Here is a 21,972-nt window from a genome sequence, read left to right on the forward strand (position 1 = left end):
AATAAAAAAAAAGGCAACAAGTGTCATCTCCAGTTTATGGGAATGTACATTCTTTATTTCCAAACTAAGAAAGGCGACTCTCAGCAGCAACATGGCACAGGCATAGCAGACATATACAGCATCTTGACTTTTTGTATCTTCCATCTGATTTGTTAATAATTAAAGTGGCCTTTTAACCAATGCGTATTCAGAGGCTCTACTAAACAATCCCAACACATCAGGAAAAAAAGAAGAAAACAGATTCTGTGTCATCTGCTGCTCTTTGCCCTTCTTCAAACTGATGAGATCAGCTCAGGACACGTGTAATTAGCAAGCTTATACAACAACTGATTTACAGAAAACATGGCCAAAATTCACTGAGCAGATGAGGTGATGTGTGTTTTGCTGGCAGCTGTTTTAGGGTGCCATATAAATAATAGCCCAATATATTATCTTTGCCATGAACATATCATCTATACAAGTCTTGTGACCTGTCACGGTTATTCCTACTTAAGCCTAAAATCCACTTTGCCTCAAAAATGTTGTATCAGGGGTTTGACAGAAGTTTGTCAAAGCAACATTAGTTGTGATTGCATAGAGAATGATGATGGGGCCTTGATGGGAATCAAGACCTCCAATGAAGAAAGGAGAACGTGGGCGTAAGGGGCATCTGCTACAGCAAATGGGGGAAGGGGGGGGGCAGCTTCTCTGGACAGCAGAAGAGTATCTAATAAAATGGCATCCTGGAGGATACTAATGTCACACAACCAGTCATTTCAGTACAGAAAAATAATACTCCACTTTCTCCAGGTAAACAGCATTTCTTCGCTTTTCACTTGGTTCTATACTCATAATTCACAGATAAACTATAGAACAAAGATTATAATAATTTCCATGCAACCAGATCCAACCAGTCCTGAACAATTACTTGTCTCCTTTTCTATTATGTACAAATTACATACACTCTTAAGACGCAGCTACTTGTACAGACGTACAGTACGTACACACACATGCTCACACCGAAGTGCTGTCTCTGTCTGTGTCTTTAAGACGCAGCGGAAAGCACAGCGAACACACCAATATATACACACAAGCTTCTCAAAGAGGGAACCGCTGTGACACAAAACACATGTACAACCATCATGACTATACTGACCACATCATTATTGCAACATGTGTCCAAAGTGGACACAATTGATGGTATCGTTTGAAATTATTCTACTCTAGCACTGCTGGTTTTGCCGCTGATACGACTGAACGTTCAGGAAAAGAAAAATGCAATGGAGCTTCTCAAAGAGAGAGTTTATAAATAAATTTAGGTTTTTCATCTTTAATGTTCGGGGCATTTGAACCCCACTGAACACACCCTAGGCAAGTGTCCTGTCACATCAATTCAAAGCTAGCTTTTAGCTGATGTAAGACTAAATAAAGCGAGCAACAGCAGTATTGAGGACCCAGAGGCGTTAAGCAGCCATTCCTAAAATGAACAGTACAAGCATTCAGACAAACTCCGGCATGCTTGAGCTCGCAGCAGGGTCACGTGTGAATCTAAAGAGCTAAATCGACCAATTCAGACAACCAGAGAGCCCTCAGTAACATACAGGAGCCCGAGGGTGTCAACCATAGAAATAGAATGAGAGTAGAACAGGCATTGAACGGTTTGCCGTGGTCATTTGACTAGTTGAATGGCTGGACTAGAAGATGGCACTCAGCACTGTGCACTGAAAATTGAAATAGAATGAGGAAACCCGATACAGTCACAGTTCTTTGCGATGGCAATAGTGCACATAAAAATGGCCGCCGCCCTGACCATCCCTGCTATGGTAATTTGAATGCCCGTTCTACTCTCATTCTATTTCTGTGGTATCGCCCTGAGCGGAGCTTCTGGGGGTTCAAACCCAAACTTTTGTGCACTGACCTTTTTTTTGGTACGAAAATCATTATCATGCCAATGTCAGACTATTGAGTGAGCACAGACACACACCTCAAGTTGAGATTTAAGCGTCACTAACCAACAATTCTCATAATTACATGTTTTTTTAATCACAAGATTAGCACACACAGAAATATTTCAGTTTTGAAACAAACACAAAGAAAATAAATAGATTTAGTGTGTGTGTGCAAAGAAATGCGTAGTCTCCGTCCTTTAATGTTTACTTTCCTGGGTTCTTCTTGATAAAATGTGTGTTTGTGCGTGGGGTATGCAGATACACACGCGCGCACGCACACACACACACACACACACACACAATCCCCTCTGTGGTGAGCCTCATTTTCTGAAAGAGAAAATTAACAAGAATGAAAAGCCTCCAGCCATTGTGAGACCGACATGACAAATGACTACTAGCGTACGAGGCTTTACCTCGGTGAGGTTTTTGTGGAGGCAGCCGGCGACTTGTGCGCAGGCTGGCCGGTGCGGGCTCTGTGGCGCTGCAGGCTCTCCAGAATGCCGTTAGCCAACAGTTTGACGTCTTTGTGGGTCTGTGGGTGTGTATGAACCAGCTCCAGCTGCTGCAGGCCGCCCTCCTCCAACAACATGCTGCAGTAGCGAGCGGCTGCGAACACACGGGGTGAATACAACGTCAGATCTGTCATCCGTTTTTTTTTTTTCGTTTTTTTTCAATATATTCATTAAATGCTTTCAAAGTAGTATAATACAAAAGGGCAAAAATTATGAGTAGAATAACATGCCAATATGAAGAGAAAAGGAGTAAATAAAAAGGAAGTAAATAAAAACAAAAAACCTTGGGCATATAAACAATGAAATGTACTGTTACATCACCGATACTATGCAATAAAAATAAAAACTGAGTTTATCAAGGAAGAGGCGAGTGGCATATTGTGAATCTCACAACTGTTCAAGGTCTCCATCAAATTGGGCAAGATGGTCTAAGAGTGGCTGCCAAATCTTGTAGAATTTCTTAAGATTGTCCGTCATGCCATATCGGACTTTCTCCATATGTAATACAGAGGTGAGTTCTGTTAGCCACGTCTTGAAGAGTGGCACTGCTTCGGACCTCCAGAGCCTTAAAATCAGTCTCTTTGCAATTAACATACCATGCATAATGGCGTGCTGTACGGAGGAGCTATGAGTCAATAGAGACAGGGAGTAGCCAAACAGTGCCACCTCTGGCTCAGGCTTGAACACACAATTGTACATTTCAGAAAACCACTGGAATACTCCACACCAGAAGACATACAATTTTGGACATGTCCAGAAGAGGTGGGTTAAGGAACCGTCTGTCAGCCGTTTTTTTTTTTTTTGAGTAGGGTTAGGAATAAGTAACTTGCCTAAACTGATTTCAGTAAATTATTTGTGAATGAGCTCAGTTATAAAACTAGAATAACAAATATGCTGCGTGTATATGTCTCACCGTTCTTGCTGCAGACATGCTGCATGGCCCAGGCCGCCCACAGCTGGACCCCGGGGGTGTGGAAGCACTCCAGTAGGGGAAAGAAGGGGTTAAATGACCTAAAGAATGAGAGACAATAAGAATATATTTTAGTATGTACTCGATGTCACATGTTCACGCTGATGTTTTGACTGGGTCTCTTAGGGGTGTGACAGTTTGATTCTGATTATGCTGTCAACGATTCAATATGGTTTGATATCACGATGCGTCACTTACTCAATATTATTATATATTGCTACACATGGCTTTCAAATTCAAGCAGTCAGATATATATGAACTCCCCTTTTTTATTGTATCTCTTAAAAAAAAAAAAATTCCTGAATGGAGCAAGTCTGAACACAGCAGACAAAAGGCGAAACAAAAAACAGCAGTGAGCGGAAAATCAACAAGTAACATCAGTAGGCAATAATCGATGATGGTGCATCGATGTAGAATAGTCCAGATCCACATTGCGATGCAACGATTAATGGTAACACCCCTAGTGTCTCTATAGCTTTATAAGAAAGGTATGTACGCTCAATATAAAAGAACATTCTTACAGACTTGTTTTTCAAGGCGCTCTCTAAGGCTATGTTTAGATGGAAACGATCTGAAGAGAAAACGCAAAAGTGGCGTTGCGTTCTCACTTTTTATTCCGCGTTTAGACAAGCGTTATGGGGTGGGGTGGGGTGGGGGGGGGGATATACGTGCATATGGTGACGCAAAAGTGTGTGAAATCCACCAAGTCCGCGCGCCTGCATAGAACCTTCCTTCTACTTATCTCCCTCTCTTCTAGGAGCGTGAAGCGAACAACAAATGCTGACATTTTTGTCTGGACAGACAAGGAGGTGGCGTTATTGCTCCATACAATGCGCGCGCACACACACACACACACACACACACACACACGCACACGCACACGCACACACAGTGTTTTTACCCTTTAGACGGGAATGCGACGGTGGAAAATTTTTAAGATTTCCACTCTGGAGGGTGGTTTCACCTTTTTTTGCGTTTTTAAGCCCCCAAAATGTCGTCGCTGTCTAAACGAAAGGCACATCTGCTAAAATATTTTGCCGTTTTCACCCGCGAGCGTATTTGTGTAAACAGGGCCTAAAAGTATTGTATGAAAAATAACTTGTACAGACCTGATATAGGTAAAACATCCTTAAATTAGTTTCACAGCCACTGCTGAATCACATTATAACATAACATCTGTGGAATATACAGGCCTACTTGCTTTGATGCAATTGTTTTTCTGCTTTATTAATACTGTAGAAAAAGCTGCATCTCACCTGTAGGCCACCATTTCACACTCAGGCGCGGGCCACTTCATAATGACATCATGCTAGAGAGAGACACAAATGCAAAAAAAATAAATATATATATATATTCAAATAAACTTTTCAAAATAAGTGTGTGCCTGTATCCATGTGTCTATGAGTTTAGGAGTCGTTTCTGCCGATTCCTACCAGTTGTTCCAGCAGCGAGGATCGGAGCTTGGGGCTGAGCGTCCAGGCTTCCTCCCCTCGGGACGTCAGATGTGCGAGGATGCCCGCGGCGAAGTAGCTGACCTCCACCTCTGGGCTGTGCAGCAGGGTGCTGATGTGGTCCAAGAACCCCTGCACCATCAGCTCCACGTGCAGCTCCCCGACCTCTGCTATGTTGTTCTACACAACAAAAAGGTGAAAAAAGGAAATGATGATCTTTTAATATTGTAAATGTATTAAACTTTCCGCTTTTCTAAAGGGTAATAAGAAAGTAGTATACTCACCAACAGACCGAGAACCTTCTGCTGAATAGAGGACTCTTTGGGGAAGGACTGCAGAGGGGTGGTGTGGGGGGGGGGTGGGATAAGGGAACAAAACAACAGTGAGTCAGCCTGCCCAAAAAGCACATACATACATACATACATACATACATCCTTCTACAGAGCAACTTGTGAGTGTGTGATGATTAACTAGTATGGTAATCTGGTCCATGCTGTTATTCATTTAAGGCTCTGACACACCAACCTGACGGCCGACTTCGGCAGAAAAGGCCGTCGGACTGATCAGTCGGCTCCCGTCTCTCAAAAAAGTGCCTTGGAATACACCGGAGCGACGCCGACTTGAGCGTACGTTCTGCACGTGCGCGAGACGCAACACGTCTCCGTAACAGCAGGCGGCGCTAATCTGTATTGTCGCCCAAAAAATGAAAACCGCAAATGACCGAACATCTCTCTAGACCTAGTAAACACAGAGCACGCTGTCGTCAGTCATTGTTTTCATCAGAGAGCGTTGATAGTAGTCGAGAAGGATCGTTGTTGTCATTACTCGCTGAAACGGAAGAAAATACGATGGCTAGTAATAAAATGGATGCTGACGGCTCCTCCGACTGACGACGGCACGGAACACGCCGAACAGACTCGAGCCACGGCCCTCGCCAGACTGTCCGACGGCCGATAATGGGGTTGGTGTGTCAGAGCCTTTACATGTATGTGTTGACACTTCTGTGTACCTACTAGGCAAGGCAAGGCAAGGCAGCTTTATTTGTATAGCACATTTCAGCAACAGGGCAATTCAAAGTATTTGCAACATAATTGCAGTAATTAAATTAAAGTTAATAAAATAGATTATTTAAAGAAAAGCAACATTAAAAAGATAGGTCTTTAGCTTACTAGGGCTGAAACTATTCCTCGAATAACTCGAATAATTCGATTACAAAAAATCCTCGATGCAAAATGACTTGCCTCGAAGCTTCGTTAAATCAATGTTACCAACGTTGTATCGCTGACGGACGGTGTTTCCGCACGGAATTATTATTACTGTCGCATACCAGACGCGGCTCAGTCTGCTGCTGGCGACACATGCCAGAGCGTAAATAAATAGCGAGGGGCTAAGAGAAGAGACAGGCTGGAGAAAACGACAGAAAGCGTCCAAAGTTTGGAATGAGTTCAAACGTAATTAAAACTAAAACTCTGTACAGTGAGTCTACTGCAAAATCAAACTAGCTTACCATGATAATAGCACGACGTCAATGCTTTAGCATCTCAACAGAAAACATGGAGTCTAACCTAATCCTCCATTCCACGAAGCGGACCCGACAAAAGTAAATAACAGTCGTATGGACGATGAAACTACACCAAACACAACTACCAAAAACAAAAGACAAGAAAATACGTAGTGGTGACCACGATCTGATCTAAAGAGCTGAAAAAACAGCTGATTCTTGTGCATCTCTCTCTCTCTCTCTCTCTCTCTCTCTCTCTCTCTCTACGGAGAAACAGCTGATCAACGATCTAATAGCATAAGTGTAACAGAGCTGTGTGACATTTTAATCAACTATATAAATGAAAATAGGTTGAATATAACTAATATTTACATATAGGCCTACTGTATATACAGATCAGTCTCAGGTTGAAACTTGTAGTTCTGAAAGTTAAGTTGCACAACTTAATGTAATGTTTGTGTAAGTTTAATGTATGCCTAAGTTTGAGGTTGATATCATTTGAAAAAAAAAAACATTCTTTAAAAATAATGTAATATGGCACTTAAATGCACTTAATAGGTTTAGTTTTTTGAGAGATGATATTGTAAGCAATGTAGGCAATATAAATGTAGCTTTTTCCGAAAATGTTGCTTTTTCCCCCTAGTTTTGGTTGTTTAAAAACGCAAAAAAAACAAAATCGGATTAATCGATCGATAAAGTGCTAGATTAATCGATTACAAAAAGAATCGATAGCTGCAGCCCTAGTACCTACCTCTAGAACTTTAATAAACAGGTCCAGGCCCTGGTTCTCAATAAAATGGCGGCAGGTTGTTGGCGATTCATCAGTGAGGTTCCAGAGTGCACTCAGTGTAAATTTGAGGGTGGCGTCCACCACGCCCTGAGTAGCCTTCTGGTGCACAATGTGGAGCAGTTGCTGCAGAGGGGTGGGGGGGGGTGGGGGGCAAATTAGCAATAAAGGTGTGCCTTTTCGTTGGTAAATTATGAAAGGCGTAAGAGAAAAGAGCGGAAATGAGAACCTTACCTTCACTATGAACAGCTCTGCTCCCAGCTGAGCCGTCTGCTCTGTGGACAACTGGGAAATGCAAACGTCTACGCGTTTAGGAATAACACTACAAATGTGCTGAGAATGCATTAATAATAATGTAATATTTATAGAACACAACATATATACCTTTGCAGCCAGTATGGAAATGATAGCCACAGCCATCCTCTGCATGTTCTGGTCTTCATGGTTGCAGAGCCACTGCATCACTAGTTTGGCAGCTTCAAACCTTGCAAACATTAAAAAGGAAAAAAAAAAACATTTCTACTGTAAACATAAAACACCATTGACAGATTTTGTTTTATGTTAACCCTTGTGTTGTCTTCGGGTCAAATTTGACCTGTTTTTCAAAATGTCTATATCAGAAATATGCGTTTCTTTTTAACTAACTAATTTGGATGATTCCATACAACACGCTTCGCAAGTACAACAAAAGATAGGATCTCGACTTTCATTGAGTTTTGGGTGTTTTATTAAGAAAAAAAAAAGTTTCAAAACCAGACTGAACATTGACATTTACCCTTCTGTAATTATCCTTCCTTTAATATGAGTCTAAATAATTCATAATTTCTGCTTTTTTAACTCAAGAATTAGGTATAATTTCCTATAAATGAGGTGTACTGACCATGAATTCCAAAAATGAGTGTAAAACTGGTAATAAGTTGGTGTTAGTGGTGTTTATAAATGGTAGTGAATAGAAGCGTTAAACGTATAAAAAAAGAGCCCAAAACATTGAAAACGTGTTGATTTTCAGGACGACAAGTACATGGTTGAATGGAAAACACAAGGGTTAAAACCGGCTAATTATTTTACTATTTGGTTTCCTGCTTTGCTTCCACTAACGCACATTTACTGCTTCAATCTCTTATATTATCATTTACAGTACAGACCAAAAGTTTGGACACACCTTCTCATTCAATGCGTTTCCTTTATTTTCATGACTATTTACATTGTAGATTCTCACTGAAGGCATCAAAACTATGAATGAACACATATGGAATTATGTACTTAACAAAAAAGTGTGAAATAACTGAAAACATGTCTTATATTTTAGATTCCTCAAAGTAGCCACCCTTTGCTTTTTTGATAGCGCTGCAAACCCTTGGTGTTCTCTCAATGAGCTTCATGAGGTGGTCACCTGAAATGGTTTTCACTTCACAGGTGTGCCTTGTCAGGGTTAATTAGTGGAATCTTTTCCCTTATTAATGGGGTTGGGATCATCAGTTGTGTTGTGCAGAAGTCAGGTTGATACACAGCCGAGAGCCCTATTGGACAACTGTTAGAATAAGTAAAGAGAAACGAGTGGCCATCATTACTTTAACAAATGAAGGTCAGTCAGTCCGGAAAATTGCGAAAACTTTGTGTCCCCAAGTGCAGTCGCAAAAACCATCAAGCGCTACAACGAAACTGGCTCACATGAGGACCGCCCCAGGAAAGGAAGACCAAGAGTCACCTCTGCTGCTGAGGATAAGTTCATCTGAGTCACCAGCCTCAGAAATCGCAAGTTAACAGCAGCTCAGATTAGAGGTCAGATGAATGCTACACAGAGTTCTAGCAGCAGACACATCTCTAGAACAACTGTTAAGAGGAGACTGTGCGAATCAGGCCTTCATGGTCAAGTAGCTGCTAGGAAACCACTGCTAAGGAGAGGCAACAAGCAGAAGAGATTTGTTTGGGCTAAGAAACACAAGGAATGGACATTAGACCAGTTGAAATCTGTGCTTTGGTCTGATGAGTCCAAATTTGAGATCTTTGGTTCCAACCGCTGTGTCTTTGTGCGACGCAGAAAAGGTGAACGGATGGATTCTACATGCCTGGTTCCCACCGTGAAGCATGGAGGAGGAGGTGTGATGGTGGGGGGGTGCTTTGCTGCTGACACACATTCAAAATTGAAGGCATACTGCAACCAGCATGGCTACCACAGCATCCTGCAGCGACATGCCATCCCATCCGGTTTGCATTTAGTTGGACCATCATTTATTTTTCTACAGAACAATGACCCAAACACACCTCCAGGCTGTGTAAGGGCTATTTGACCAAGAAGGAGAGTGATGAGTTCTGCGCCAGATGACCTGGCCTTCACAGTCCCCGGACCTGAACCCAATCGAGATGGTTTGGGGTGAGCTGGACCGCAGAGTGAAGGCAAAAGGGCCAACAAGTGCTAAGCATCTCTGGGAACTCCTTCAAGACTGTTGGAAAACCATTTCAGGTAACTACCTCTTGAAGCTCATCAAGAGAATGCCAAGAGTGTGCAAAGCAGTAATCAGAGCAAAGGGTGGCTACTTTGAGGAATCTAAAATATAAGACATGTTTTCAGTTATTTCACACTTTTTTGTTAAGTACATAATTCCATATATGTTCATTCATAGTTTTGATGCCTTCAGTGAGAATCTACAATGTAAATAGTCATGAAAATAAAGGAAACGCATTGAATGAGAAGGTGTGTCCAAACTTTTGGCCTGTACTGTATTTTTAACTGATTTTGCACCCATTTGAAATGCACATTATGAATAGATAGTATAGCAGGATTTCTCACCTGTTGAATGGAACCTCCTGCAAAATGCGATCACTGCACAGAGACAGCAGGCAATTCTTCTGCAGCTATAGACAGAGAAATCAAAACAGCCATCAGTGACCTCACACAATCTGTTATTGTACTTTTCTCTTCTTATCACTGGGTTCTATTATACAGGCCCAGTAACAATGTGTCTACGAAATATTATCTAACGTCTGAGTTGGTACTTTGGGTTTGTAATTGCGAAAAAGATAACATTATGTGTTCTGTTCTCCATGTGCCCATTTTACTGAATGCTATTATTTATAAATCATATATAAACAATATCCAGTAAATGCATTTGGTATATAACTGTATGTATCATTTTCCACAATGACTAATCCAAACGTGGCCACTTCTGACCAGATCTCTGCATTTGGTGATTTTTATATTTTATTATTGGTTAACAAAGGACAATGGTCTTGCACTGCACTATATTTTCTAGTTGCTTGTATGAAGCTCTTAACTCCATCCATGGTGAGGAAAACAAAAAAGAAAGCTGCACTTTTTTTTTGTCTGTGAGAAGTTCCCCAAAACATCAGAATTGTCAGGCTGTCACAATGAACTAACAGTGTCCCACCCGGAGCTGCCGACCCTCAAGCTTCAAGTATTACTCTGGTAGGTCAGGCTTATGTCTAAAGTTTATTACTAGCAGGTTCTGAGTGTGAATGAAAACACATGTAGCTGAAAAATATCGGGATAAATGTCTGAACTGGCTACAGAATCTGTGCTTAACAGTACATACTGAATATAACTTATTTAATACAAATTTAATGGAGAAATGCAATAATGAAAACCGTGTTACTGACTTGTCGTCGCTCAGCAGAGACAGTTTTCTATAGTCAGTCCCTCCAGAAAAACGAGACTATGCGATCGCATAATTCAATGCAAAAATCAGCCAAAGTCCGCATATTCATGCGGGGGCCTCATTTTTTCAAATATGGTGCACTTTCGCCGCATAAATTGCCGATTTCCGCGCAAAATATGCGGTGCTTGCATGATTTCATAAGCCCCGCATTTTCGTTGCAAAAAAGTCACATATATCTTAGCAGAAAGTTGAAAATTTTTTGCGTTTACTTCACACAAGAGCAGCCATTTTCCCCTGTTGCCATGGGAACGTTATGAAGTGACGTAATTACGCGACGTGAACATCATCGAAAAGCAGGTGTTGGAGGTTGAATTTGACATGTACTTTGAGTCTCTTAAGTTGGTATCCAATAAGAAAGCTATCTTAATATCTGATGTCTACTCAAATTTCTTTGTTTAAGTGCTCCTGCTGTCTATATTATTAACTATTTTTGAAAGTGTCTCTTTTGTATCTTTTATTTCCCTCTGTTTAGCCTATTACTTTTATTTTTACTTTAATATTATATTATTTGTATATATTTTTTTTTATCTTATTTGTTTACTTATTGCAATGACTGAATATCTGTAAACTATTTTTGGAAATTAAGTTTAAAAAAAGCAGGGTGTTGGGGGAATCACTTTTTCATCAAACCGCAATTTTTGCAAGTTCCCGCATTTTTTGCAAGTTCCCGCATTTTTTGCAAGTTCCCGCATTTTCATCGCATAAATATCCCGCATATTCCATCGCATTTTTAAAGAAAACGTGCCGCATAATCAAGGATTTTTGCCCGCAACAATCACAAAAAAACTCCGCGTTTTTCTGGAAGGACTGTATAGTTATCTATGCCTTGCTTGGCTTGTCCATCATTGATGGGAACTTGATGACATGCCACACACACACAAAAGCATCTGTATCGTCATATTTAATCCATGAGAATGAACTCTTCTCTGAAAAGAAAAAAAAAAAAATCAAATGCCCCTTTTTCTCAAAGTTCCCTGTGCTGGTAAACTGTATCAGGTGTGACAGCCATTTTATTGTGATCATTTTTGCATGGCGAATGCCACTAGGACAGCAGTGCAGGCATTACTAGGCCTGTAACAATGATTACATAATTGTCAATATTTTTTACATAATTGCGGTTTCTTTGTTTAACCGCAATTAATTGCTAACATTAGCTAAGGTCTGTTGATGGTAATTGTTGATTTTGTTTAGATATGCTAAATTGTAATAATATAACTAATTCTTGGTCAGACTGTTAAGCTAAAGCGATGTTCGTCGTTGGCATATGACCCTATATACTTTCATGACAACAAAAATGTGAAGGGGGGGGGGGGTACAGTTACAAAAATATGTTTTATGATAATAAAGATGCGTGGTTTACTTCATAGGCTGGGTACCTGTGTGACTACACCATCTGGGTCACATAACAGTGATATTTAACCAAAAGGTGTATCCTGGGATTCATTCAAAACTTTATTTTGTTTAAAAAAGCACTAAATAAAAGAAATATTTTAAAATTTGACTGAGAGACAATTATATTGTTAATCGCAATTATTTCGGAGACAATTAGTTGTACGGCAAAGTTTGGAATTGTTACAGCTCTAGGCATGACGCTACCTGTTGGTGGTTGGGGAACGTCCTCATGGCTTCCAGAAGCAGCTGAGTGACGGTGCTCAGCAGTCGCACTGGCATTCCTGCTGCCAGGTCCTGCTTCGTCAGGTTGAACACACAGGCACTGGCTGCCAGCTGGACATTCAGAGTCGCAGGGTGATTCTTCATACCCAACACCACCAGCTACAAAATACAAGAGAAGAAGGAATTAATATTATGTTAAGTGAGACAGATGAGAAAGTCAAAGTGTGCGGAAATTGAGTCGGGGGTTGTAGGGCTTTGACATAATATTCTTAAAAGAGAAACCTTTACGCTCCATCGCTTATCAGATACATCTAGGATTTAGGATCTGACATTTTATATGTGTTCCTTAAGCATGATCAAACAATGTAGATTATCAATGTAGATTATCATATTACATTATGATAATCTACATTGTTTTCTTAGCGATAAGGGAAAACAATCTTAATGAAATGAGAAAAATATAGACACAACACTTTTGTTTTTGCCCCAATTTTTCATGAGCTGATCTCAAAGATCTAATGGTAGATATGGTCTCTCTTTTTTTTTTTTTTTGTTTGTCGTCATAACCGACTTGAGTGGGGAAATGCTCACATTCGATGGCATCTGGCACTTTGGAGAGGTGTTCTCTTCACGGATGAACCCTAACCCTAACACCGGATACTGACTGGTTTTTGGACCACCCCAAAAAAATGTACAGTACAACTACACATTTTAGAGTGGCCTTTTATTGTGGCCAGCCTAAGGCACACCTGTGCAATAATCATGCTGTCTAATCAGCATCTTGATATGCCACACCTGTGAGGTGGATGGATTATCTCGGCAAAGGAGAAGTCCTCACTAACACAGACATTTGTCAACAATATTTGAGAGAAATAAGCCTTTTGTGTACATAGAAAAAGTTCTCACCTTGAGGATGTCGGGCCTTGGTTTCTCCATGACATGGGTCAGGCTGAACAGATGAAACAGAGCTTCTCTCACAAAACCTTCCCTCTCGCTGTAGCGACGCAGGGCCTCGCAGATCTGAGTCTCGTTGGCTTCTCCTGTTACCTGTTTACACAGAAAAGACTGTTTACTCTAGCAAACCTGGATTTCTATGTGTATATTGTATATTGCATTGTATATGCACAATGTTGTCAGTGTTAAAGTACACATCTATAGCTACCTTTAGATTTCCTTCGCCAGAGAGAAAGTCCGAAAATCCAGCATCTGTGGCCAGAAGTCCCACAAAGGTCATCCCTGGTCTCTTCTCAACAAATGCCTTAACTGCTGCATCAGTCACCTGCAACGTTCACACATGTGAGAAATGACAACTTGGCTCTAAAGCCTGCTAATTTCTTTGGGTGGGTGGGTAGGTAGATAGATAAACATTAAAAAAACACACCTGTTTCCTTCCTGACACATCCAGGGAAACCAGAGCGGGAAGGATCCCTGGCTGTCCAAGCAGTTGACGAGCCACGTCGGAGGTAAACTGCTTATCATCACTGATGTCCAGGTGCTGCATGAGTGGTGTTTCACACAAACACACAATAGTATTTTTAGTAAAAAACAAGCTGTGACTGGTGAACTCACAGAGAAAGTGTTCTTCTCAGCACAAATCAATCACATCAAAACAGGTTTAAAAAGGTCCCATGGAATGAAAATGTCACTTTATGAGGTTTTTTAACATTAATATGCATTCCCCCAGCCTGCCTATGGTCCCCCAGTGGCTAGAAATGGCGCTAGGTGTAAACCGAGCCCTGGGTATCCTGCTCTGCCTTTGAGAAAATGAAAGCTCAGATGGGCCGATCTGGAATCTTGCTCCTTATGAGGTCATAATCCATCTTGCCCCCCCCCTCCATCCTCCTCAATAGCTACAGACACAGAAATGGCACATGCTAAGGAAAGCTCATTGTGGGACTGGCTCTAGTGGCTGTAATTCTGCACCAAGGCTGAATTTCTGGAAAGAGACTTCAGATACAGTATTAGGGGACCACTAAAGGTCTATATAAAAGCATCCAAAGAGAACCATGTCATGGGACCTTTAATAGTAGACACACAGTGTAAAACGTCATCCTTCCACTAACCTGCAATACATCCAACTGGCCTATGACTCCCAGCAGCTGAGCAGTGCTCATCTCCAGCCTTTTCAGCTGGTGCAGGGTTAGTGAGCGCAGCCGCTCCTTCAGGCCCAGCAGTGGGCTCAGGTTGGTAACTGAAGTGTTGGAGAGATCGAGGCTCTCCAGCCGAGGCAGGGAACACACGTCGACAAGCCCGGAGTCGTAGAAGTCTACGTTGGCTAGAGAGAGGGAGCGGAGGCCCTGGAGGGAGCTGAAGGGATACCGGATTGGTTCCTCCAGAGAGGACATGGTGAGACCTGTTAAGACAAGTCGCTGGAGGGACTCCTGTAGGGGGTTTCTTTTAATATCAAGGAGGAAAGAGTGGTTTGACATATTTTTTGTTTTTATTCACACAAGTTGACATAATCTCACTTTACCTGACAATATTTATTGGTGGCCAGTCCCTGTAGAATATCAGGAATAGTGAGGTCTGCATTGACCCTGGCAGCATCCAGCTCCAACAGTCTGTGAGGGCAGAGGGCTTTCTGGAAGGCCTCTGCGGAGATACGTGCTGTACGGATGCAGGCTCGTCTCAGCCGCAGGTATTCACAGTGCCGAAATACACCCACTGTGCTGTCATTCAACAGACCTGCAGTGGAATGTACTCGATTCAAGTATACTCTTTGGGTTCATGCAGAACTTAACAGGAGAACTTGCACAATACTTCCTTCATGAACCAATGGAAGGGTTTTTATTTAGGGGACAGATAGTCTCGCATTGCCAGACCTTCCCTCAGACAGCGGTGCGGAGGAAGGTCCGGCTAGTCCGAAGAGCATTCAGGGATGGGCGAAAAACATTCTCTGGTTTATTGGCATTTCTTTAAACCAATCACAATCGTCTTGGGTGGCGCTAAGCGTCGCACGGAGTGGTGCGTCTGTAAAATAGCCTCGGTAAGGAGGTGAAACAGCCGTCGACATAGACTAGGTGAAAGACAACATACTCAAAAGGTGCTCTAAGCGATGTTGGGTGACGTCACTTCTTGTTGACGTTCGAAGTATTGTCAAACAAAACGGAGGCTAGCTCGCCCCTCTCTCCTCCTCATCCAGTCTCGTCCCCCTCCCTTGCGCACACTAACCCCCCCCAACCCCCACCCCCGAATCCTTCTAGTCGGTTATTGGCTGGAACACTGTTTATGTTTCGTGGTGCAGGTTGTTTTATGTTGCCGTTTGTGGAGCCTGGGCTGTCTACATAGGCCGCGTTTTTTTCTTTACAGTGTGTTCAGGGGACAGGCAGCTAGCGGATAGTAGGGGTGCACCGATCTGATATTAAGATCGGATATCGGTTCCGATATTGACAAAATAGCTGGATCGGGGATCGGAAAAATTAACAGATCCACGGGCCGTGGATCCAGTTTTGTTCGTTTTTTCCCCCTCTGTCGTACGTGTGTCGCATGCTGGAAGAGTTGAGTGTACAAATAAATAAGAATTCAATACATTACATCTATGTTATTTTGTCTTAGTTAGGAATGTGATGTTTAGTTAGGAAAGTGGTGGAAGGAAGGTATAAGGTGGAAGGTATACAGTTTATTATTAATTCAACAACGGTATCGGATCGGTATCGGGTATCGACAGAAACACAAAGCCCAGGCATCGGTATCGGGACTGAAAAAGTCGGATCGGTGCATCCCTAGCGGATAGTGAGGAGATGTTTGCTGCATGTGACAAAAAATGTTGCAGCCTAAAAAACACGTGACATCGCTTAGAGCACATTTAATCAGATTAAGTTTAAAAGTTGTTTTGAGGGTATAAAAGAAGCTGTGGAAGGTCAACCAGGAGATGTATGGAAGTTAAGAATGTTTGTTTTTATCAAGTGATGATTGTATTTAAATGTTCAACCTGTGATTTAAAGGGATAGTTCGGCTTTCTTGCAGTGAAGTTGTATGAGGTAATTCTCGATAGTCAGTGTACTGTAAAAAAAACCTACACTATAGATCTCAACTGTAGGCTCAGAAATCACCAACTCTGCTCAGGAGTGTCTTTAAGAGGTCCAGGTTTACCTTCAGTAGCCATCTTGGCCAGCAGCTGGTCTGCTAGCTCCTGTGGGAAGAGTACAGCCTCTCTGAAGCACAGGGAGCCATCAGGGCGCTTCACACAGAAACACTCCAGATTTTGGCTCACATGGTTCAGGCACAGGTCTGTCAGAGCCGGTGGAGATGTCTCATCCTGAAAACATAAAAGGGAAGGTAGATGCAATTAATGTTACGCCAATGTGTTGACATACAATTTTTTGAAGTAATGCGGCTTAATGACTGAGCACATAAAAATACGTCACACAAATTACCTGAAGGCGAAACTGAAACTCACCGTGTTTAGGAAACTACAGGCCATGGTTAAAATAAAAAAAATAAAAAAATAAAGAGTCTAATTTTAGCTTATGTAACCGAGACTGGTGGTCTTTTCCACCACGGAAAAAAGGAAAGCTTTGCTTGCTAGCCGTCGAGCGGCTCCGTTTTTAGCCGTTTCAAGTTTGCAGTGTTCACCTGTCTGAGTGCTTGGCGATGTGCTAACCTGTTTGACAACACAGTAACGTTAACTATGGAAGAGGAGCGAGCACCGACGATCGTTAGCGACGAACCAGCTAGCTCCTCTGTTGTGGAAAATCGCTCTCCATGTTAACATGCAGGAAGCTGTCTGCTGTGGTGCAATACATATTTAAAAAAAAAAAAAATAACCGACTTAATCGCTTTGGCGACTGGAGCTCCGAATTACGAAAACAGTATGGGAATGTTTTCACAGCCCGCAGACAGTAAACAAAGGTCACAGCACTGGAAGTACATTAGCAAGGGAGGCTGGACTACGGAAGCCTGGAGAGGGTTATGAAACCAGGAAGAGATCATCAGAGACCCCGTGCAGGAGACTGTCTATGGACACGCATGACCATGCTCTTCTTCTGTTTTCTAGGGGAACTATTTAATAATTAATTATAGTGCTCTTTTAGAACAACTTACGGTAGTCATCTCTATTGAGTTTTCTATTTTCAGGAAACGCTTTTGTAACATCGCTCACCAACTCATTCACCAAGGTCACAAGTAACGTTACCAGTGGATGTGGTGGGAGCTAAGCCTTCAGCACATGCGGTTATAGTAACTGTAAAAGCCACAAGTGCAAAACAAAATATGGCTGGACTTATAAACTTTGAAGATGAGAATGAAGTGAAGCAGTTTTTGGACAATTTGGGAGTGGAGTACAGTTTCCAATGCTACAAAGAAAAGGATCCTGAAGGTAAAATCCATGCGCTGTTCACAGATCAATGGTGCTGAAACACTGGGCACCAGCTAGAGGTGGACCGAGAAGGACATTGAATGCTTGATGTGTTAGTGATGTTTGCGTCATCATAAATGCTTGTGTGCCATGTTCTTCTTTAGGGTGCCAAAGGCTCTCAGACTACTTGGAAGGGGTGAAGAAAAACTATGAATCTGCGGCACAAGTGCTCAAACATAACTGTGAAACAAATGGACATGGAGAGAGCTGCTATAAACTGGGGGCTTACCATGTCACAGGCAAAGGTAAAACAGGAATGTGGCTTAGGCCTATTGCTTTTCTGACATTACATTGTGTGTCGCACAAATTGGGATAACATTGTATGTATGTATATATGGGTCTAATACTATGATTAGCAGTTGCTAGTATTCAAGCAGAGTACAGTGTACTTTATAATCTACTACATATATTATTATATTATATATTTATAGCTGTATTGCAGTCACTGGTTACATTGCAAGATAACATTTTTCAATCAATATTATATATATATCAATAAAACCAAATGAAATATGCTTTCTTGGAGTTTCAATCATCCAACAGTATATGAGGTAGTTAGTAACTGAACCACCTACTACATATACGTTAGTGCTAGTTAGTTTAAATGAGTAAATGAGGCTAATCGATTGTCAAAACATTAATCAAAATTCAATGTCAAAATGAAAACAATTTACGGTTTAATAGTGTTAAATGTGGATTCACTTTTCTTTTTCATGTGATTGTAAATGCAGTGCCTTTGGAGTTTTACTATTTCGTCAGACTAAAAAAAGCAACTTTAAGGCAAAAGTTTAGGGTCTTGTAAATTGTGATGGGCACTTTGTTTATTTTATTTTGACATTTTGTAGACAAAGCATTCAAAAAAGATTGTAAATATAGTTTACATGTGAACACATCAATATTTAATTCTTAAAATAAGTACTTCTATAGTACTTCCAATTAGGTATTTTAATGGTATGTAAAACTAAATGGTATGTATTGAAATGAGGGATTTGAATTCTTCCCACCAGGTGGAGTGACTGAGTGTCTGAAAACAGCCTACTCCTGCTTTATGCGCTCTTGCAATACCAACGGAAAGAAGTCTATAGATGCCTGCCATAACGTTGGTCTGTTAGCCCACGATGGACGAGTTAATGAAGAAGGACCCGACGTTACAGTAGCTCAGCAGTACTATGAGAAGGCCTGCGCTGGTGGCTTCGCTCCTTCCTGCTTTAACCTCAGTGCTTTGTTCATTCAGGGCAATTCCAAAGGACTGCCACCCGATATGAATCAAGCTTTGAAGTACGCTAACAGGGCTTGTGAGCTGGGACACGTGTGGGGCTGTGCCAATGCAAGTCGTATGTACAAACTTGGGGATGGCACAGAGAAGGATGACAAGAAAGCAGAGGAGCTGAAGAATCGAGCGAAGGAGCTGCATGGTTTAGAGAAAGAAAGGCAGCTCAAATTTGGGGAATGAATGTGACACTTGATTAAATTATCATTGTTTTTGGTTTGCCTACACATCTGGTGTTCAGTCAGGTTGTTTGTGGGGACAAGTATATGTGTGCAAAAACAAAACCTGTGCAAGGGTTCGAAGGTAGGAGATGATATGTTGTTTAAAAAAAGAATGGCTATGAATGTGTTTGCCTCATTTACAGTACGTAGACAGTCAAATTCCGGGATTACTTGACTATCTGTTGGTAGATATCAGCCAAATGTATAGATAGAAATGTAATGCAATAAAATGAATTATAATTAATGTACAGTAGTGGATTATTAATAATGCATTTAAAAGACCATATGTGGAAATGATTAGGCAAAAGCTTAGGGTTAGTTGGAAGTAAGTGTCATCAGATTACTTGTCATGTCATCAACCTTCATACAATACTATGTAGAAATATATCTAGTGTGGGTGGCATAATGGGACCATATTTAATTTAATTTGAAAAAACCTCGACCAGACATGACAAATGTGAAGCCCTTTAAATTGTGAAGTTTGAGCACTCGAGTGTAACAGTAATGGGCAAAATATAATTTAAACATGCAAACATTGTGGCCGGTTAGCACAGTTGGTAAAGCAGGTGCACATATATAGAGGTTTATTCCTCAATGCAGAGGATATAGGGTTCGAGTCTGACGGTTTCATGCATGTCTTCTCCTTCTCTCCCCTTTCATCTATTAAAGGTGGAAAAAGCCCCAAAAAAATCTTTTTAAAAAACATGCAAACATCATTTGTATTGAGAATGGTTAAAAACACGAGGACATTGTCCTAAAAACCGCATGTAATACTGGATAGTTTTACATTCACTGGTTCTGGCACAACTGTGGTTAGACCACAAGAGGGAGTCCGAATCAAAGACATGAACTTTGCGCCCTTTTCAAATCTCACAGGGCGCTTTGTCCCTAATATGCACGGGGTGCCACTCATCTGTCGATAATAATTTTAATATGCATTTAACCCACACTGTATCAGCAACATGTAGATAATGTAGACTCTGACATAATCTGTCGGAACAAAACTACGCCGGTGTGTTGAGAAGGATGGGCGGACTGGTCCGCTTGCGCGCTAGCTCCGCCCGTGTGTCTCCTCAGCCCTCATTCAAAACAGAACACAGCTGTTGCGAGGCGCAGCGTCGTGTCCTGCACGTTAGCCCACAAACTGTTAGCTGTCTGCTGCTTTCTGATATACCCACTGGAATATCAGAAGAAGAAAACGGCGCACTTCGGTGAGTTAAAGAACAGTATGTGGCAAAGTTTGTTCTCGTTTGCCACATCCTTTACAAAATCCGTCCCCAGCCGCCGAGGTAGGTAGCTAGCTAACGTAACGTCGAGCCCCACGAACGGTTTGGATGTGTTTGTTTTTATAGGCAGGATGCTCCGTTATCAAAGTAAATCGGCATCCATCAAGAGGAGGGGACAAGGACATGCGAGACAAACGACTTGTTCTGGGTTTTCTAACGCAGACTATCTGTTGCTGGTTGCCGAGGTTTATTTTACCCATTATTTTTGTTTTCTTCTTCACCCACGTGAAGAAACGGTCGCCCCACCGCACGCCGAGAAGCAGAACCGAGGAGTTTGATGTATGCTAATAATAAATCATGCGCTCCCTCACCAAGCTAAGTTAGCTAACGAATCAAGCTAGCTAGAATTGCAACACGCTAATCTGGAAACCGTTGAGAAAAGAGTGGCGAGAGAGTCGGTGAGTTAGCAATATGTGATTCCTCCCCTGCAGTCACTTTGTTCAGTTTAGTCGGTACACACTTCGCTTCTGTTTCGGGGGACTTTATCTCCCGTTTGTGCTGTTAGCCCAACAGCAAATGCCTAATGCAGGCGCTCTGCTGTGGATAGCTCATTGGCGATGGACCCCTACACACACACACACACACACACACACACACACACACACACACACACACACACACACACACACACACACACACACACACACACACACACACACACACACACACACACACACACACACACACACACACACACACACACACACACACACACACACACACACACACACACACACACACACACCCCCAGTTGCCCTTCGGGGAGTGCTTTGGGTGTGGCGTGGGTTCACCCACGAACAATACTGTGTACAGCCATAGCCTGTCTCGTCTTGCCATATCACATGTCGGTTATAGAAAACGCACTAAAGACGAGTCGTGAGTGTATTATTTTGAGTCTGGTAAAAGGGGTGACCAACGCTTGTCGACCTCGATGCCGTGAAATGATTTAAATAAGGGAAACTTTCAGAGCACAAGCTCGACGGGTTCTTTCCAAGTCCAGCTGGTGACGTTAGGGGTTTCTCAAATAAAGCACTCACCAATCAGAAATCTATGTTCTACATGCATCTGATTACCGTCTACCTCCTATAAATGTAATCTCATTTGTTGATCAATAATTTCAGTTTAAATAAATAAGTGATAGTCATCAATTCTAAACAGTATATACAGACCCAACATTTGTCTTAAGGCTGCATCTCAGATGTTGTATCACAGCTGAAATGAAGGTATGTTGACTATTCAGTGTCAAAATGATAATGGCGGTCTGATAACAGTGGTCAGTTTACCATGTTCTCATAATCTGCATTGCTAAAACCTGAAAACTGAGAGCTGTCTGACTAAACCAAATTTGATCTGTCATTGTTCCCTAATTTTGTGAGGTCAGGAATATCCAGATATGTTC

General features: G+C 41.7%; 3 protein-coding genes across 4 annotated transcripts in view; 2 read left to right on the top strand and 1 right to left on the bottom strand.

Moving 5' to 3' along the window:
* Positions 1–28: 28 nt before the first annotated feature.
* zyg11 (zyg-11 homolog (C. elegans)) lies at positions 29–17,311 on the bottom strand. Its single transcript, XM_039811385.1, has 18 exons — positions 16,840–17,311; positions 16,533–16,698; positions 14,914–15,125; positions 14,504–14,821; positions 13,822–13,935; positions 13,603–13,719; positions 13,347–13,487; positions 12,423–12,599; positions 9,941–10,005; positions 7,534–7,633; positions 7,384–7,434; positions 7,114–7,275; positions 5,146–5,193; positions 4,844–5,041; positions 4,667–4,719; positions 3,354–3,451; positions 2,342–2,534; positions 29–2,255 (listed from the first exon to the last, which is right to left on the bottom strand). Exons 1-18 carry the CDS (start codon positions 16,861–16,863, stop codon positions 2,249–2,251), a joined length of 2,244 nt encoding a protein of 747 aa, XP_039667319.1. The 5' UTR covers positions 16,864–17,311; the 3' UTR covers positions 29–2,248.
* A 28-nt stretch (positions 17,312–17,339) lies between these two features.
* LOC120565530 (cytochrome c oxidase assembly factor 7) lies at positions 17,340–19,531 on the top strand. Its single transcript, XM_039811388.1, has 3 exons — positions 17,340–17,757; positions 17,901–18,041; positions 18,804–19,531. The coding sequence occupies exons 1-3, from the start codon at positions 17,652–17,654 to the stop codon at positions 19,247–19,249; spliced, it is 693 nt and encodes a 230-aa protein (XP_039667322.1). The 5' UTR covers positions 17,340–17,651; the 3' UTR covers positions 19,250–19,531.
* Positions 19,532–20,352: 821 nt separating this feature from the next.
* ralgps2 (Ral GEF with PH domain and SH3 binding motif 2) overlaps positions 20,353–21,972 on the top strand; it is a 90,113-nt gene continuing 88,493 nt past the window's right edge. For both annotated transcript variants that reach the window (XM_039811389.1, XM_039811390.1), the window contains exon 1: positions 20,353–20,498. The gene's annotated coding sequence lies outside the window, so the exon portion shown is untranslated. The remainder of the gene's footprint in view (positions 20,499–21,972) is intronic.

The sequence above is a fragment of the Perca fluviatilis genome, chromosome 9 (genome assembly GCF_010015445.1).
Source record: "Perca fluviatilis chromosome 9, GENO_Pfluv_1.0, whole genome shotgun sequence".
Lineage (NCBI taxonomy): Eukaryota > Metazoa > Chordata > Actinopteri > Perciformes > Percidae > Perca > Perca fluviatilis.

Excerpts from the sequence above, each read along its gene's own strand:
- LOC120565530 (XM_039811388.1), top strand. The coding sequence starts at position 17,652 with ATGGCTGGACTTATAAACTTTGAAGATGAGAATGAAGTGAAGCAGTTT. Across the intron at positions 17,758-17,900 it reads CAAAGAAAAGGATCCTGAAG|GGTGCCAAAGGCTCTCAGAC; the intron begins GTAAAATCCATG and ends GTTCTTCTTTAG. Across the intron at positions 18,042-18,803 it reads TTACCATGTCACAGGCAAAG|GTGGAGTGACTGAGTGTCTG; the intron begins GTAAAACAGGAA and ends TCTTCCCACCAG.
- zyg11 (XM_039811385.1), bottom strand. The coding sequence starts at position 16,863 with ATGGCCTGTAGTTTCCTAAACACG. Across the intron at positions 15,126-16,532 it reads GGCCAAGATGGCTACTGAAG|GTCTGTTGAATGACAGCACA; the intron begins GTAAACCTGGAC and ends ATTCCACTGCAG. Across the intron at positions 3,452-4,666 it reads TGTGAAATGGTGGCCTACAG|GTCATTTAACCCCTTCTTTC; the intron begins GTGAGATGCAGC and ends CTCATTCTTTAG.